Genomic DNA, 19,935 nt, shown 5'->3' with positions numbered 1-19,935 from the left:
TTTTCAGCCTCTAAAACCATAAATCAAAATAAATCTCTTTTCCTTATAAAGTACACATTCTCAGCTATTTTATTTTATCTTTTATTTTATTCTCAGCTATTTAATTTATTTTATCTAAGACACTCTGGTTGTTTGGTACCTTATCTATAGGGAGAATAGAGTGGTTATATAATGTTCCATAATGTGAGATCCCATGAAGAAAGCGGCTAGGGTATGGACTTCATTAGCTGCCGCAGAAAGGAAACGGACCAGCCTCTAGTCAGGGCCTCAAAACAAGGTTAAATAGCACTGATTTAGGTGAGTGTGGTGGTGGTGTACACCTATGATCCCAGCAATTGGGAGACTGTGGCAGGAGGATTGCTGCAAATTCAAGGCAAGCCTGGGCTACACAGTGAATTCAAGATCCTGTCTCAAAAAAAAAAAAAGACAGCATTTATTTAAAACTACGTTGTACACTGGATGTGGTGGGGCAAGCTTGATTTATAATCCTAGCTATTTTGGAAGCTGGGCCAGGAGAATCATAGGTTTGAGCCCATGGACAACGTAGTGAGACCATGTCTCAAATAATTAAAGAAAAAAGGCTGAGGAAGTAACTCAGTGGTAGAGCACTTGTCTAACATATATGAGGCCTTGGATTCAATCCTCAGTTCTAGGGGAGGGAAATGGATTATAGCACTGAATATAAAGAGATATTTTTCCTTCACATATGTAGTTTCAAGTGAATAGAATTATATAATATATATATTCTGTTCAATTGCTTGTACTAACTAAGCCTTACTAGTTGTATTTTATCTGATTTTCTGAAGCTTGGAAGTTTCAATTTGTTGTGGAACAGATGAATCTATTCTGTCCTTTTTGATCTTTCACTAGTTTTTAGGGGATCAAAGTAACTTGTAATCATAGATTTGGTCATTTCAGAATAGATAATAAGTTTAAATAACTTAATTGCTTACTTTATTTCAAAGCCTTTTATCAGAATTAGCAAGGAATAGAAGGAAAAATAGTAGTACTTAAAAAAATAGTAGTACTTAGTGAGATAATATTTCACAATGTTGTGGAAGTTGGAGTTGAGTTAACTCAGTGACAATTCACCCTGGAAACTGTCCCTTATTAGACAGTCAGTCATTGAACCTAAGTGGTAATCAAAGTACTAGTGTTAGGAGAAGTATAAATTTTGGGTAGAAGAGATTTACAAACTTGAAATTGTTAAGAAGTAGCAGCCATTCAGGAAATCTTAAAGCAGAATAAGAATGCTCTGATACCTCTCTTCTACTCTTCTAAGCATTCATTTTATGCTTGGAGTTTTGTTCTCTGTACCCAGACAGCGGCTGTAAGTGTATTTCTTGATAGGAAGTTGGTAACTTCAGTGTTTTCTTCTTGGTTCAGAAGCATCTGATGATCTTCTTTCTTTTATTCTTTTCCTATGCATTCGTGAAGATCTCACTTAAATTCCATTTCCTTTTCAGTTCTTTGGTACAATAAATGTTTGTGATGTGAGAGCAGTATATAATTTACTTTCCTGGCAAATAGCTCCTGTCTCAGATATCATATTGTAGGGCTTTGAGGTTGCTCATTAATCTGATAGTCATGGCTGTGTCTTTACTGGGCTCTGGGGACCCTTTTGCTTATTACAGTTCTTGGACAACAGCAATATAACTAGAAGAAAATACATTTCAGAAATAAAATAACACTTTAACTTTTTCTTACATGGTCTCTTATATATTATCAATACCTTTTGTGATTGGGCCATAAAGCATTCTATATGATCTTTGTTATTTGTTTTATAAATTGTAGTATTTTATTTAATCAACTTTGTATTACTCACTAGAAACAAATTACTTAAGTAATTTATCTCTTGGAATAAAATTATACTTAAATAATTTATTTTACATTTTCCAGCTGTACTTTAAAAAATTTTGAATAGATTTTAAATGTAAATGTAACAAGTCAAAAGGATATGCTCAATTAGAGAGTTTAAATTGTGTGAAAACTTTGTTTTCTAAAAATATGAATGGAAGGCTTTTAAAATAGCTTATTACCATTTATTAGTAGGAACAATATTATTTATACTTACATAATTTCATTTCTCAGATATTTGTTTATATCTGACAATAAGTACTAACATGATGCTTTATTAAGTTGGTAATTTTGTGAAAATAATAAAGTATTGTATATTTTATTTCTGTACCAAAAGGTATAAAAGCTGTTTCTTGAAAGCCGTAAAGAAAATTACTGCCCACCAGAGGATGCTACAACTGCATGAAGAATAATAAACAATGGCCTTGGTGACACCATATCTTGATTCAAGTCAGAGAAACTAATATCTAGCACAGTACTTATACTAGACAGTGGGGTGTGTTTATCTTTTGATCTATGACCCACTAACCTTTTGGAAGAGAGATTACAGTGAAGAGAACCTAAGCAAATTCAGGGAATAATTGGGAGATAAAACTGAAGACCGTTTTGATGAAGTCAACAGACTTCTGGTGTTTGCCAGTCCTGTCTTACTGTTCAGCATTTATTTTATAGCTTTAAACAAGGCTCTCTATCACTATTTGAAAAATGTTACCAGTGATTGACTCAGTGACAAATATGTGTTCCATTCAAGCTGACAATTCAGGTCTTTCTAGGGATGATAGTATGAGAACACACATTTTCTTGAGCTACTCTTTACAACTACCACCTGGCTATTGCCTGATTTCCTTGAGACCTTTATCAGTCTCTTAAAGTACCTTATTTGCTGTTATGACTTATATCTAGATGTCCCCCCAAAGCCTCACATGGTTATAGGTGGGCTTTTTGGAGGTGGCTGGATCTAAGGTGTGTAATGATAGGATTAAGAATATGATGCTAGGATTAATGGTGTGATGCTAGGATTAAAAGTGCCCTATCTTGAATGTAAGTGTTACCCACCCTAAGGGCAGGTAGCCCGGGTAGAATATAAAGCACAGAAAGAGGGCTGCTGCATGCTGCTTGCTGCTTCCTGCTTCACTACTTTGCTACTTCACTGTTTTCTTCTCTGAGGTGCCCCTCTGCCATGCCACCCTGCCTTGGAGCCAGTCAATTGTGAACTGAAACCTCTACAAACTGTGAGCTACAATAAAAGTTTCCTCTTTTAACTTTGGGTGTCAAGTACTCTTTTTTTTTTTGCATTAGACTTTGATCTTTAATATTATAACATTATTACTTTAGATATTTCCCTTGAACCAAGAATAGAATGCTAACTACATAAAAATATACACATATAAAAGTAGTTCTCCCTTTTCCCCGGAGAAAAAGCAATCTAAGTATATCTTCTAGAATAGTCAAGTTTTTGTTTTAATTATAATTAAAGTTTTGGTCATTTATTAGCTCTAACTTACATATTTAAAGAAATATTAGACAACCATTACAATTTAGAAAGGCAAGGTGTCATTACCAAGTAAGTCAATGTGTCCCTTCTCCCACCAACAAATGAAGCAGTGACATACATCAATTTTATTAGATATGATACACTGCTGCAAACCCTAATTCTCTTCTCCACCCTCGTGTTTACCATGTGTGTATGCGTGAGTTGGTTAGAATGCACCGACCATCTAACGATCAAGAACAGGATGAGTTAGGCTTGGGCTTTCGGTGAAGATTGATGGTGTCTGTCTGAATCAAGTGATCAGACCTATCCTCGGTAGCAAGCACTCTTTGAGCTGCTTCCTCAAAGGCTGCTGCAACACTGGTGGCATCTTTTGCACTTGTCTCAAAGTAAAGATAGTCGCCATTGTCCCTGCACCAAGCTTGGGCTTTTTCTGTAGACACCTGCTGTTAGCTTATGTCGACCTTGTTGACCAAAATCACAAAAGGAAAGCTTTCAGGCTCTTTCACATCTGCACGATATATGAATTCTTTCTTCCAGTTATTCAAGTTCTGGAAACTCTGTGAATCAGCAACACTAAAAGTAAACAGGCAACAGTCAGAATCTCTGTAAAAAGGTGCCCTCAGACCAGAATCGTGCTTGACCAGCCATGTTCCAAATCTGCATGGTGACAAAATGTCCATCCACCTCCAGATCTTTATTTAAAAATTCCACACCTATTGCATGGAAGAGCTGGGTATCAAACTTATTCATTACATATCTGTTCATGAGAGAACTCTTCCCAACTACTCCATCTCCAAGGAGAATTACTTTTAAAAGTGATGATTTTCCTGCCATTATTAATTTTATGAGCTTTGACTTCAGAACCCTTAATAATTCAGTTCAAACGTCATTATCTCGTGGCCACACAGAGGACCCCCAAGAGCTTCGGGGCAGTTTGCCTGGCTGCAGTGAAGACAGAGAGCGGGTTGGGGAGTGGGTGTGCAGGAGGCGGAGGAGGGTGTCAAGTATTTTGTATCAGCAACAAGAAAAGTAAGTAAGACTTTTGCCTATGTGCTTATTATTTGTCCCTTTCTTCTAAAATATGAATCCAGGAACTTTGCCTTGTTTACCACAGTATGACTAGCTTCTAGGTCAGTACTGGCACATAGTGATGTACTTATCCTGAAAGTAGCAGAGGTTAATCTGAAATTAAAGATATTTGTAGATGGAGTTGAAAACTTGAGCAAAAAGAAGAAAGTTTAAAATACCTGCAGTGAAGAACAGAAGAAAGAACAGACTAAACATCTATATAGTTCATCATTGTTTGAAATAAGAAGTCACCAGAGAAATTGTTTGTAAAGCCCCGTTGACTGTTCATATAAACTATTAAATTACAGAATCTAGATCTATGTTGTGGTGGTTTAGATGGAGAATCGAAAGCTTGCACTCAGAGGCCGAGCTTTAGGTGACTGGCTCAGTGGGCACTACAGTTGGTGCTGTTAGGAGATGGGGCCTAATTTGAGGAAGTTCACTGCAAGAGTAACCTGAAGGGCATCTCTCCCTCCCTGTTTCCTCCCTTCTCTCTCTGCTTCCTGCTCACCATGACTCGAGCAGCTTTCCTCTACCAGACCCTTCCGCCATGCCCTTCCTACCTCAGAACCAGCCAACTATAGACTGAAACCTCTAAAAACCAGGAGCCAGAATAAACTTCACCTCTGTTTAGGTTGTGGGTGTCAGGTGTTTTGTTGCAGAGACAAAAGGAAAGTGACTAAGGCAGTAGTTCATTTAGAATAGTGTAATAAACTTTTTATGAAATATATAATAATGGATCTATAACTTTAGAAAGCTAGGGGATTGCCCTTTTATGAAAAGTGGTGGATTATAGCCTATAAGTACAACTTTAGTAGCATCCCATGAGGTGTTTTTTGTTTTGTTCTGGTTTTTTCCCCCAGTACTGGGGATCGAACTCAGGATTTTGCACCTGCAAGGCTGGCACAGGGCCACTGAGCTAAATCCTCTGCCCCCATGAGTTTTGATATATTGTGTTTTCATTTTATTTGTTCTTTTACTTCATTTGCACATGGATTACTTAGAAATGTTAGAATATTTAGAAATTCTAGTGGTTTTCAACTAAACAATGTACCATGTTCAATTGAAAAAAACACATATTATTGTTATTGAATTAAGTTATCTATAATGTCTAGTAGAGTCAGTTGATTGATGGGGTGATATCAATATGTGGCTTCCATGGTTTCCCTAAGAATCATCTCTGTCCCAGTCAGGGAGAAGGGGCAGAGCAGAGTGCTCAGGAGGTTTTTATGACATCACTGCCCCTCAGATTCCATTGGTCCGAACTCAGTCACATGGCTCCACCTAATGGTACGTGAAGCTGGGACACATAGTCCAGCTTTTTGCCTGAGAAGAAATGGAAAATGTATTTGAACAAACAGCCAGTGATCTCCTCCTGTTCTCCGGAAGAAATTATATAAGATAAGAAATAGTCGAATCGTGGGTATATATATTATAGAAATTGTAAAGTTTCAGGGCTTGCTATTTTCTTTGAGGGAAATTTTGCAACTGCTGATTCAGTTCAAAAGATACATCATGTTCACTTAGGTTTTTATTACTTCTTTTTTTTTTGAGAGTTAAAGAAACTTATTTATTCTTCTGATCTTTTTTTTGTTTCTGCTTCTGATTTAGTAGATCAGGATTCCCAAGGGCTCTGCTGGATGGTTTGTTTTTGGTCCACAGAGAGTCAGCTGACAGACAGACCCACTCCCAAGATGTCTAGTGATTTGGTGTACCTTGACTTCTTTTCCTCTCAACAAGGACATTCTTTTCCAGGCCTTCTTGGGCTTCCTCACAGCATTCCTGAGGATAGTCCTGCTTCTAACACAGTGGCTGGCATCCAAGAAGGAGGAAGGTTAAGTTGCCAGGCCAGTTAAGAGCTACGCACTGAACTAGTGCAACATTATGTAAGCCATACTCTACTGATTGAAGTGGTCCAAAAGCCTTCTTAGCTTAAGGCAGGTGGAGAAATAATGTCTCTGTAGGAAAGTGGCAAGGACACTCAGGGAGGGGTATTGAAGTTAGACATGTTGTTGTGACCATCTTTGAAAAATTCAATCTGCCATAGTATCGTATGATTCCACTTAAGTGAATATGCATGCTTCTTTACATTTACTACTTTAAACCAGGTGTTGTGGTGTATGCCTGTAATTGCAACACTTCGTGAGTTCAAGCCGAGCCTGAATTATATAGCAAGACCTTGTCTCAAAAAAAAAAATCAAAACCCAATAAACAAACAAACAAACAAAATTTTAGAAAACAGAGAGATAAAATAATGTTCTGTAGGACATAACAATTTTGGACACAATATTTTTTACTTAGATTCTTTAGTGCCTCATTTTGGTTTTTACAGTAAATATGAATTACTTTTATAATCAGCAAAATTTTTTAAAATCCCAATTTTATAAAGAAATGAGTTATTTAGCTGTACATGGCAACACACATATGTAATCCTAGCACTCTGGGAAGTTGAGGCAGGAGAATCACGTATTTTAACCCAGTCTGGGCAAGTTGGTAAGAACCTGCCTCAATCTATTGCTTATTGAGTCACTTTTTAAAAGTTGCTTTAAATATTATCATAGATTTATCGAAAGGATTTTCATTATTTTTACTCTGCTATGTCCATAATTATCTTTTTTCCTTGTTTTGAATATTGTTCACTTATGCCATCAGTTTTTTCCACCTGGTTAATCTTACTAGAGATTGGTCGATTTTATTAGTCTTTACCATAATATTAATTTTATTTCATTCATTTCTGGCCTTTTATTATTTCATTCCTTTATTTTCTTTGAGTTTATTTTGCTGGTCTTCTTTCAACTTGTAATTTCGATGCAGTTTTCATTGCTTTTCCACCTTCTCTTCTAATAATATGCATTTAGGCCTAACATTCTCTTTAAATTTACCTTAGCTATGTTGCTGCAAGAATTTACACCTAATATTTTCATTATTGTGTAGTTCTATGTATTTTCTAATTTTGATTGATTTATTCTTTAATGAATGAGTTATTTAAATATGATTTTAAATTTCCACAAGCATAGGAGATTTTCTTAGGCTATATTTAAGGACTAAGTTAGAAATTTAATTTGTTATCATCAGGGAATATGGTATCTATAATAATATTATAAAACTCAAGCCTCATTTATGATCTGGTGTATACATTTTAAGTCTGAGATGTTTTTCTATTTATTACATTATTAATTTCTTACATTTTCTGATGTATTTCTTACTGTATTTCTTAGATATAGATAGTATGATTCCCATTATTAAAGTGAGAACATTAAAATTCAACCCATATAATAAGTAACTTTTGCAGGTTCATAGATCCAGTTAGGCTTATATCCAATCAAAGCAGATATAAGGCATTAAAAATGAATATGGTCATCTTTATGACTGGTTGTGTTTCAGCCCTGCTTTTATTTCTTCATAGATGTTTAAACCTCAGGGTGAGGACTAATTCTTGCTTAAATGGCTGTTTTGTTTCCCATCCCTTTGGTGCTCCACATAGTATTTCTCACTTATTGGTGTTCAACAGATATTCGTTGAATTGGAGTAAATCATTTACAAACAACAAAAACCTGAGACTGAAATGTGGCAAAGCTCCAGTCAGTACTCTTATTCTGAGGATATCATAATGAAAAAGACTCATCCTATAATAAAGGATGACGAGGCAGGTCTGCGGATTCTGTCCCGAGGTCGCCAGTCACGTGGAAAGAACCGAATCAGCCCGTTGCAGACAGGCAGGTCTGCGGACACGGTCCCAAGGTCCCCAGTCCCACTGAAAACACCAAATCAGGCCGCGCCCCAGCAGCAATCCACTGCCCCCTGCCCCGCTCCTTTGGCCTCTTTGTACAGCCACCTGGTTCCTCACTACAAAGACGCAGAGGACACCGGACCACCAGACCACTCTACTGGAGCTAATCAAGTTCTCAGCATTTAAAGAATTCCTGCCCAGAGGTAGGGGCTTCTAAGCTGCTGTCCCACTGCTCCTGCTCCAGAGGAAGGGGCTTTTGGGCCACCATCCCTACCGCCACTCCCGGTCCCTGGTCCACCTCTCCCAGATCAGAGGAGGTGAGCTGCACGGGTACCAACAGCACCCCCCATGCCCCCACCCCCCAGTGGAAATGAGAAAACACGTAAATAAGTCTCAAAACCAGACTTCCAGATCACCTACAGCAACCGCAAAGGGAAATGAAATGGAGCACTCTGATACTCAACCACCTGGACCCACTGAACTGGCAACAAAAGGAGATCTGGAAAAAATGAAATCAGAAATAATTTCTCAGATAACAGGAGAAATTGTGCTCCTTGTGCAAGACATGATTAATAAATCTAGAGAGGAGCTGAGGAACATGATGGAATCCCAACATAGGAAACAAATGGAATCCATAAAACAGATGCAAACAGATTTCCAGGACATGAAAAACTCCATTGAAAGTCTACACAGCAGAATGAGCCAAAGTGAGGACAGAATTTCAGATATAGAAGAGAAGATTGCAATTAATGACCAGGAAAAGAAAAATTGCTTCAAAATTATAAGAGAACATGAGAAATCAATCCAGCAGCTGCTAGATGATGCAAAGAAGAATAACATAAGACTGATTGGAGTCAATGAAGAAAGAGGAGAAAGTGCAGATGACGTAAAAAAAACTCTTCACAGAAATAATGGCAGAAAAATTCCCAAGCAGGGGAAAACAGCTTGACATACAGATAAGTGAGGCATATAGGACTCCAAATAGCCTTGATCAAAAAAAATCTACACATAGGCATATAATTGTTAAGATTCCAGAAACTCAACAGAAGAACAAAGTTCTACAAGCAGTGAGAGAAAAGAAACGAATCACATACAAAGGAAAGTCCATCAGAATTACAGCAGACTTCTCAACACAAACCATCAAAGCAAGAAGAGCTTGGAGTGGCATATTCCAAACCATAAAAGAAAACAGCCTCCAACCCAGATTGATGTACTCTGCAAAACTATGTTTCAAAATTGATGGAGAAATAAGATACTTTCATGACAAAGAGAACCTTAGGAACTTCATGGATGCCAAACCAGCACTCCAAAGAATTTTACACAATATCCTAGGAACAGACATTGAGGATCACAACCCCAGGAAGTAAAGCAGAATGAACCCATCTGGCATGACAAGAAATTAAATGTAAAGGGGGAGAACCCAACAAAAAGAAAAAGTCATGGCAATGACAAGTCAATACGTTTCAGTTAGAACCATCAACGTTAATGGTCTCAATTCACCAATCAAAAGAAATAGACTGGCAGAATGGGTCAAGAAGCAAAATCCAACAATATGCTGCATACAAAAAACACACTTAATTCAAAAGGAAACTCATTGACTGAAAGTTAAAGGGTGGAAAACAATACTCCATGCGACAGGAACCCGAAAAAAAGCAGGAGTAGCTATCCTCTTTGCAGATGAAGTAGATTTCAAACCAACACTGATTAAGAGAGATGAAGAAGGACACTACATCCTTGTAAAGGGAACAATCCAAGAGGAAGAGATGACAATCATAAATATATAAGCACCAAACACTAGTGTGCCCAACTATATAAAACAAATAGTAATGGACATGAAAAGTCATATATGCATTAATACAATTGTAGTGGGGGACCTCAACACCCCACTGTCACAAATAGATAGATCAACCAGACAAAAAATAAGTAATGAAATACTAGAACTCAATTGAACTCTTGAACAAATGAACTTAACAGATGTTTACAGAGTCTTCCACCCCACAAAATCAGAATACACATTCTTCTCAGCTGCACATGGGTCATTCTCCAAAAAAGACCACATACTCACACATAGAACATGCTTAAGTAAGTGCAAAGAAATTGAAGTTATCCCCTGTATATTATCAGACAAAAGTGCGATGAAATTGGAGATCCATAGCAAAAGAAACTCAAAAAATTTCATAAACATGTGGAAATTGAACAACACACTTCTGAATAACCAATGGGTCACAGAGGAAATTAAAGAAGAAATCAGACAGTTCCTTCAATTAAATGACAATGACAATACAACATATTGGAATCTATGGAATACAGTGAAAGCAGTCTTACAAGGGAAATTCATAGCAGTGAATATGCATATTAGGAAAACAGAATGAGCCCAGTTAAACAACCTGATGCTGCGCCTCAAGCTTCTAGAAAAAGAAGAACAGGACAACCCCAGAGCTCATACAAGGGAGGAAATTATAAAGATCAGAGCAGAAATCAATGCAATGGAGACTAAGAGAACGATACAAAAAATCAATGAAACCAAGAGTTGGTTCTTCAAAAGAATCAACAAAATTGACAAACCCTTAGCCAACCTTACCAGAAAAAGGAAAGAAAAGGCCCAAATCCATGCAATTAGAAATGAAAAGGGTGAAATTACAACAGACCCAGCAGAAATCCAGAGGATCATCAATACCTACTTCCAGAACCTATACGCCAATAAGATGGAAAACACAGAGGAAATGGACAGATTCCTAGATACATGTGAATTACCAAAGTTGAATGAAGAAGACCTAAAAATTTTGAACAACCCAATATCAACCAATGAAATTGAAAACATAATAAAGCCCGGGCCCTGATGGCTTCACTGCTGAATTCTACAAGATATTTAGAGAGGGACTACTGCCTCTACTGTTTAAACTCTTCAGTGAAATTGAAAGGGAAGCAATACTCCCAAATTCATTCCTGGAAGCAAGCATCACCTTGATCCCCAAAGCAGAGAAAGACCCAACTGAAAAGGAGAACTATAGGTCAATCTCACTAATGAACATAGATGCAAAAATCCTTAAGAAGATACTGGCAAATAGAATGCAGAAGATCATCAAGAAGATCATACACCCTGATCAAGTGGGATTCATCCCAGGGATGCAGGGATGGTTCAACATACACAAATCAATCAATGTAATACACTATATCAATAGAGCCAAGGACAAAAACCATATGATTATCTCCATAGACACAGAAAAAGCATTTGACAAAATCCAACATGCATTTATGATAAAAACCCTACAAAAATTGGAGTAGATGGTCTCTACCTCAAACTAATAAAAGCCATCTATGAAAAACCAACAGCCAATATCATACTAAATGGTCAAAAACTGAAATCCTTCACACTAAAATCAGGAACAAGACAAGGATGTCCACTATCACCACTCTTGTTCAATATAGTTTTGGAAACATTAGCCATGGCAATTAGACAAGAGAGAGAAATAAAAGGAATAAAGATAGGAAATGAAGAAGTCAAATTGTCATTATCTGCAGATGACGTGATACTGTATATAGAAGATCCCAAGAACTCCACCAAAAGTCTTCTAGACTTAATAACCAAATCCAGTCAAGTAGCAGGTTACAAGGTCAACACACAAAAATCAATAGCTTTTCTCTACACGAATGACAGACTCACTGAGAGAGAAATAGGGCAAATAATTCCTTTCACAATAACATCCAAAACACTGAAATACCTAGGAATCAACCTAATGAAAGAAATCAAAGACCCCTTCTCTGAAAACGATAGCACTCTGAAAAGAGAGATTGAAGATGATATCAGAAAATGGACAGACATCCCCTGCTCCTGGGTAGGAAGGATTAATATAGTGAAAATGGCCATACTTCCAAAACTGCTACATAGATTCAATGTAATTCCAATTGAGATCCCAGCAGCATACTTCATGGACCTTGAGAAAACAATCCAAAAATTCATTTGGAACAAGAAGAGACCCAGAATAGCAAAAGCAATTCTAGGTAACAGAGACATGGCAGGGGGTATCACAATCCCCAACCTGCAACTATACTACAAAGCTACTGTGATAAAAACAGCATGGTACTGGCAAAGAAACAGACCTGAGAACCAATGGAACAGATTAGAAGATGCAGAAACAACTCCAGACACACTCAGCCATCTCATCTTCGATAAAGGAGCCAGATACCCTCACTGGAGGAAAGATGGCCTCTTTAATAAATGGTGCTGGGAAAATTGGGCTTCAACTTGCCAAAGATTAAAATTAGACCTATATCTCTCACCATGCACTAAACTAAAATCAAAATGGATTAAAGATCTAAATATTAAAATAGAAACTCTGAAGCAGTTGGAACAGAGGTTAGGTAGAACTCTTGAAGACATCGGTGTAGGAAAAGATTTTATGAACAAAACCTCAGTTGCCTGTGAACTAATACAAACAATCAACAATTGGGATCTCTTCTTATTAAAAAGCTTGTGCACAGCAAGGGAAACTACCAGCAGTATGAAGAGACAACCCACAATGTGGGAAAAAATCTTCACCTGCTGTTCCTCAGACAAAAGTCTACTATCTAGCATCTATAAAGAACTTAAAAAGATCAGACCTCCCAGATTTAAAGACCCAATCTGAAAATGGGCCTGAAATGAACAGACATTTCTCAGACAAAGAAGTAGAAATAGCAAATAAATACATGAAAAAATGTTCAACATCACTGGTCATTCGAGAGATGCAAATGAAAACAATGCTGAGATTTCACCTCACTCCAGAAAGAATGGCTTCTATCATGAAATCAACCAATAGCAAATGCTGGCGGGGCTGTGGGGAAAGAGGAACCCTGCTCCACTGCTGGTGGGAGTGTAGACTGGTGCAAACACTGTGGAAATCAGTATGGAGATACCTCAAAGAACTAGGACTGGAAGTCCCATTTGACCCCACTATTCCACTGCTGGGGATCTTCCCCAAAGTATTAAAAGAATCATACCACAGTGATATATGTGTGCCCATGCTCATAGCAGCACAGTTTGTGATAGCTAAAACTTGGAAACAGCCCAAATGCCCATCAACTGGAGACTGGATAAAGAAAATGTGGGTTTTTAAATAAAATGGAGTACTACTCAGCCATCAAAAATGAGAAATTAGAGACATTTATAGCTAAGTGGATGCACATTGAGGCGATACTCTTTTCTTTTTGTATTAAATTCTTTTATTGGTACATTGTAGGTATACAACACAATTACATTTCTCATTGGGAATTGTACCTTTATATAATGCATCTTGGTTCTTATTTTTTCCCCATTCCTAGCCCTCCCTTCACCCCCTCCACCCTTCCCTATTTACAAAGACTTTATTTCCATTTTTTCCATTTCTCATCATTTTTTCCTTTCCCTTCTTTCCTTTCCCCTGCCCCTCCCACTACCCCTACCCCTTTGGACCTTTTCTTCCTATTTGATATTGTCGATTATTCATTCTAATCATTGGTATATTTCAGGTATACAATATAATGACATTCATCATTGGAAATTTGTACCTTTACATAGTCTCTCTTGGTTCTTATTTTTCACCCTTGCCCAGCCCTCCCTTCAACCCCTCCATTCCTCCCTATTTACAAAGATTTTGTTCCTATTTTTCCATTTTCTCTTATTAATCCCATTCCCTTCTATCCTTTCCCCTAGCCCTTCCACTTCCTTCCCCTTTGCCCCTTTTCTTCCTATGTCACATTACCTATTATACATTTAGTCCTTATTTACACTTTCAGTTTCTCACACCAGAGAAACTATTCAGTATTTATACATGTGTGTCCTATTTATTTCACTTAAGAGTATTGTGAGACCTTTTCTGCTGCTATTGAGATTTTTATCCTTCATTTTGTTGATGTGATGTTACATTTATTGGTTTGGAAATGTTGCACTATTCTTGCATCCCTGGGATAAATATCACTGGATCATTATATATAATTTTTTTGATGTGCTGCTGGATTCAATTTGCTACTATTTTGTTGAGAAAATTTTGCATTTATGTAATACAGGTCTATAGCAGTGGTGGTGAATCTATGGCATGCATGTTGCAGCGGGCTGTTTGTATCACTGAAGGCTCTAAAAGGTTCGCCATCACTGGTCCATAGTTATTTATTTTTCTGTGGCGTATCTGTCCAGCTTTGGTATCAAGGTAATGCTGCTCTAATAGAACAAGTTTGGAAGGGTTTCTTCCTTTATTGATATCTTTGAGTAGTTAGAGAAGAATTGATGTTTGATGTCTGTTATTTTTCCTTACTCCTTAATACAGTAATGACTCAGTTCACAGACAGTTTGTGAACAGAAGTGCTTGGCAAAATTTTGCCTCCATTCTCAAACTCTGGAACAGGTGATGAATTTGTCACAGCCATCTTCCCCAGAATTGTGGAATGAATTAAGTTTGTGAACAGAGGCACCACTGTACTTCTAGAAAAAGGATATTCTCATATTTTGTGCAGTATAGTTTTCAAATTCAAAAATTCAATGCTAATTCAATATTTTTATATAACCTACAATTCACATTCCCTTTTGTCAATGATCTCAATAATGTCCTTTATAGAATTTTTCTCTGTAGCACAGGATCTAGTGCAGAATCACATTTGATATAGCTGTCCCATCACTTTAGTCTTTTAAAAATCTGAGACAGTTCCCCAAACTTCTTTCCTCTTTTTTTTTTTTTGGTACCGGGGATGGAACTCGGGTCCTTGCTCTTTCAAGGCAGGCGGCAGAACCACTGAGCTAAACCCCCAGGGCCCTTCTTTCCCCTTCTTTCCTCTTTTATGATATTGGCATCTTTCTGAGAATACAAACCAGTTATTTTATGAATATTAGACTGTTTCTCAGCTTGTTTTTTTCTCATGATCAGCTCCAGTTTATCGCATCCATGATGTATTTTAATTTTAGTTTGATCATGTAGTTAAGATAATGTCTGTTTTTGCCCTGCTGTTATTATTGCCCTTACAATTCACAAGCACTTTGAAACCATACAAGTATCCTTTTCTTTATCAAACTTTACCTTCTACCTACAGAAATTATTCTTGCCTAACCCAATTTTTATGGAACTATAGTAAAGTGATGATTTCCCAATTCTACCACTTCCTAGCCTTCCCTTTCTTCTGTAAGAGAGAAGTATCTCCCTTTTCCTTCATTTGTTCATTGTAAATATAGATTTATGGATTTCTATTTTGGTCAGCACATTATAATTCCATTACCATCATTATTCTGATGCCCAAATTTAATCAACAGGTACCCTTTAAAACAGTTCCTCTCTCTTTTTGATATGTTCTCAGCATTTTTTAGTCCTTCCTTCCTTCCTGATATATAGCATCACTTTTAATAGTTGAAAAAATTTCCATTATATTAATATCTATGTATCACAATGCATTTATTTTCTTACTGTCAGAATTTTAAATTATAAGTTAAAATGGCATGCAAGTTTTAAAATGGCATTATGTATTTCTAGAAGTGTATTTGTTAATTTTCTTCCCCAAATTTTCCACATATTTAAATGCAGCAGTGTGTAAGAATGCCTATTTTGTCATTCCCTTAGGGCTATATTCATTCTGTGGTTTCTAGGTCTGCAATATCAGCATTACTGGGGAAGCCTGTTAGAAATACAAAATCTCAGCCCCATCCCAGACCTACTGAGTCAGAATCTGCACGTTAGCAAATTCTCAGGTTAACTCAAAGGCACATAAAAGTCTGAGAATCAATATCCTAATGTAATTTATACAGAAATTGGTCCTAAATCCAGACAAGGTAAGTTCAGGAAGCCACACTGGCACTTATTAGTAAAAAGTAAAAAGGGACAAAGAAGCAAAATTGGTTTGGAGAAAAGTGCTTACATATTAGGATGCGTGCATGTAGCTAGCCTAAATAAGGCTCTCTGGGGGACAGAAAAATGTACATTAACGTAGAGTATTAACATGTTTCCCTGCAGAAGACAAGAGATGTTATTCTCTCCAGTGTCAGACTTCACACACTCTATAAACACACCCTATGTGCTAGCCAATTAAGAAAACCTTGAATTACAATCCTTGCAAATGATGTTACCATGCATACTTCCAAACCCATTCCCTACTGCTCTGTAGAAACTGATAATATGCCCAAAGAATCAGCACTTCAACAAGCACACCAGGTGATTCTGATACCCTGAAATTTGGGAACGATTATATCACTATACTTCCTAGTAGATAACTGAAATATATCGTTTAAATAATGTTTTACTTGTTTTAGAAGAATATTCTTATTTTTATTAAAGGCCTTCAGCCATAGTTGTTACTGTTAGTCAATTAAATAAGTTGGCCAAGTGATAATGATAATCCTGTTTGAACTATATTTCATACTTTCATTACCTTTTGGGCTAATCTAAATTTTTGAACCAATCCTAATTCCTTTCAAATGGTTAATCAAAACTTTTTCTATTCTGTCAATATGATTTGGTGAAAAAAATTTACATTGTGGCCTGGTGTGGTGGTACATGCCTATAATCTCAGCACTTAGGAGGCTGAGGCAGGAGGATCAATTCGAGTGTGAGGGCAGCCTAGGCTGTGTAGTGAGTTCAAGGCCAGACTGGACTACATAGCAAGACCTTGTCTCCAAAAAAAATACATTTTTAAATTCATATTGTGGAAAAGAAAATATGTAATGTTAAAACTTATTACTCTTATATGAATACATAGATCAAATATATTATAGAAGTTATATTAAAATGATTTCATTTTTAAAATATAAATAACTTTTTTATATAGGGAGAGCAAAGAAAAAGGAAGAAACTCATATAAAAGGTACTTTGTCTCAATAATGTGTTAGAACAAATCCTAATCACTGTATAGTCTTAAAGTATCAAAAGGCTAAGTGTTTTAAAGTATTTTAAATGTCATGAAAATTCAAGGGAAATGTTAATTTATTATGTGAGTAGGCACATAATTTTGGGAAAAGCAAAATTATCAATTTCATATCCTAAAATTTGAAACTTTAATTTTTCTTTCCAATTTGAGCTCAAAAGTATCATCTATGATGCCTGAGGGTAAAAATGAAGATTGAGGGCTTTGAGGGGTAGGGACAGAGGTCAGAACAAGAATGAAACAAAAACAAAAAGTGAGTTTTTTGAAACACTTTATATATTGCATGTTTTATCTTAGTACCTCAAAACATCACCTCCTAAGAGCATTGTTGCACGCCAGTAATCCCAGTAGTTGGAGGCTGAGGCAGGAAGATCTATCTCCATAGGTTCGAGGCCAGCTTGGGCTACATAGTGAGTTCAAGGCCAGCCTGAATTACAGTGAGACCTTGTCTCAAAAAAATAAAAATAAAAAAGTAAAAAAAGAATTGCTGAATATAAAATATTTATGGCAACTTTAAAATTAATGGACAATATCAAAATTAACGTGCAAAATATTATAAAATATATTTAGGATATTATGTGATATTTTCTAAAACATCATTTTTTACTCGTCAGTGTGTAGCCCAACTGATATAATGGCAAACACATGAGAAGGGTAATGAACGTCGGGCCAGGTGTGGTGGCTCACGCCTGTAGTCCCAGCACTTGGGAGCCTGAGGCAAGAGGATCCCCAAGAGTTCAAGGCCAGCCTGGGCTACATGGGGAGCTCAAGGCCAGCCTGAACTACATAGCAAGAACCTGTCTCAAAAAAAAATTAACAACAAGATAAATTAAATATAGAAGTGTGTCGAATGCTTTGTATTTAAGTTGTAAGACTCTTGAGGAATGTTGTTACTATTGATACAGGGTCCACTCATAGTCCCTTCCGCTGCGGGCCATTTTGTAATCTACCTGCTCAAGGAAGCTTGTATTTTTAAAATTGGTTTTATTAAATAAGGCAATAATTAGCCATAATCACTAAGAAATAATTTTGCATAACATTCCAGAACTAATCTAGAATCTTTGCCTATTATGACAGATTGACTCATTTAGAGTGTACTTTCCTACTCTTGTTTTTGTTTTTGTTTTTTGTTTTTTTGAGACACAGTCCTGCTATGCAATTCAGACTGGCCTTGAACTTACTATGTAACCCAGGTTGATCTCAAATTCATGCCAATCCTCCTGCCTCAGCCTCCGAAGTGCTGGGATTACAGGCATGATCCACCACGCCTGGCTTCAACTCTTGATTATCATGAAAATATTGCTAACTCCTAATTATGTATTTAACATTGTATGGATAATGATAGCAATTCAGAATTTTCCCTTATGGAACTACCCTGTCCAATATAGCCCTAAAAGTAGTCTGAATTTTAAAAAGAAACATTGCCCTGATAATTAAGATTTGCCTCATAAATGTGTAATATTTATAGTACCTCTATTTTTCACAGCAATTAAAGATGAATTCTGTCCTCTGACAAAAAAGCTCGTCTGTGACTTCCCAGAGATTAGCTCGTCAACAAACAGCAGCAGCATTCCCTTAAACTTACCATCGTCACCATCAGATTCTCATTACAGCCGAAGTATACAAGCAGCTGATGAATGGTTTTTTGATGATTCTCTAGCAGAAAATAATTCTCCAAAGCCATTCCTTGGGGAACCCCTAATGGAAAAAGTATTTTCGTACCTGTCAACCATTCCATCAGAAGAATGCACTTAAAATGTAATGAATATGACAATTTTTGATGATCAAAATGTTGACAGCGTTAAGGAAATGTTTTCATGAAGAAACACTCAAGTTGAAATACAAAACCTTCAACATAACATTGAATGACTTTTTTTCTTTTGAATCCTTGTATACCCTGAAATCTGGTAAAGTTAAAACTGAATTACCAGCTTCTGACTCTCCTAACGTTCCTGTGCTAATTTTGCTTTTCTTGTGCTTTATCATAGAGTGGGCCTGCTTCCCTTGCTGGCTCTTATCTCTAGAAATAAAACTATGGGAAGAATTATAGTAGTATCATGGATATTAACTTTAACTCCTTGTACCTCACAAAAGATAAATAACATGATTGTATTTTCAACATGCACAAGAAATACTTCAAGAAATCTTTATGAATATATTTTAATAAAACATTAACTGTGTAACACTATATTTTGTTATACTTTGGTCATACCAATTTTATTTCAACGTGAGTAGATGTGGATGGAATTCCTATAAGCTTTTCTGAATTTAAAAAACACAAATCACCTATCTTTCAAATCTTATCATGTCATGATTTTGGTAAGCAAGATAAATTTGCTCCTACAAAGGACACTGGAACAATGTGAAGAACCCAGAAAGTAATTTCCTTTCCCCTGTCCTTTCTCTGTTTCTCAGAATGTCCCCCAACCCTCACCCTTCTGGGATAAAAATGACTCCTAATCACCTGACTCAAGCGAGGTGAGTTAGAGTTCCTTTTTTTGGTATGAGAGGCCTTTGGTCAAAAATTTATGGTTATGAGGGATTTCTGAACCCGTCATGCAATCTTTTTTTTCCTAAATACTCTCCATGTAATCAATCTTTTTATTTTGCTTTCCTTAGGAAAAAAGATTGATTAATATTAATTATAATACTACCTTTTATGCTTAAATGATAAGACCTATTCATAACTTCCCAAGGGATAAATCGTATCTGTTACAATAAATGCAAAAAAAAAAGCCAAAAAGCTTGTCTCAAATAAGGTACTAAATAACATTATCCAGGTCTATCATTTCTGTCCCAGAAATAGTAAAGGAGTTGGAACACCTTTCTCTTTTCATGCACTTGGCCATTTCCACAGAGTGTGTGGTGGATTCTGAGCATATCTCTCTGTCCACCCCCAGATCTTTGTAAGCTGTTCCATAAAGAGCAG

At 36.6% G+C, this 19,935-nt stretch overlaps 1 protein-coding gene and 1 pseudogene across 1 annotated transcript; one reads left to right on the top strand and one right to left on the bottom strand.

The window, feature by feature from the left end:
- Window positions 1–2,985: 2,985 nt before the first annotated feature.
- LOC106008104 (ras-related protein Rab-9A-like) lies at window positions 2,986–4,205 on the bottom strand (annotated as a pseudogene).
- On the top strand, window positions 3,789–19,189 carry CUNH1orf185 (chromosome unknown C1orf185 homolog). Its single transcript, XM_013067249.3, is given in 3 exon segments — window positions 3,789–5,710; window positions 16,911–16,946; window positions 18,493–19,189. Coding segments are annotated over 3 exon segments (480 nt in total). The 5' UTR covers window positions 3,789–5,649; the 3' UTR covers window positions 18,876–19,189.
- Window positions 19,190–19,935: the final 746 nt, after the last annotated feature.

Source organism: Heterocephalus glaber, unplaced genomic scaffold (assembly GCF_053883595.1).
Source record: "Heterocephalus glaber isolate CG9 unplaced genomic scaffold, H.glaber_assembly_v1.0 deba00001451, whole genome shotgun sequence".
Classification (NCBI taxonomy): Eukaryota; Metazoa; Chordata; class Mammalia; order Rodentia; family Bathyergidae; genus Heterocephalus; species Heterocephalus glaber.
Note: the sequence above shows the minus strand (reverse complement) of the source record. Positions and strands in the feature narration are given on the sequence as shown.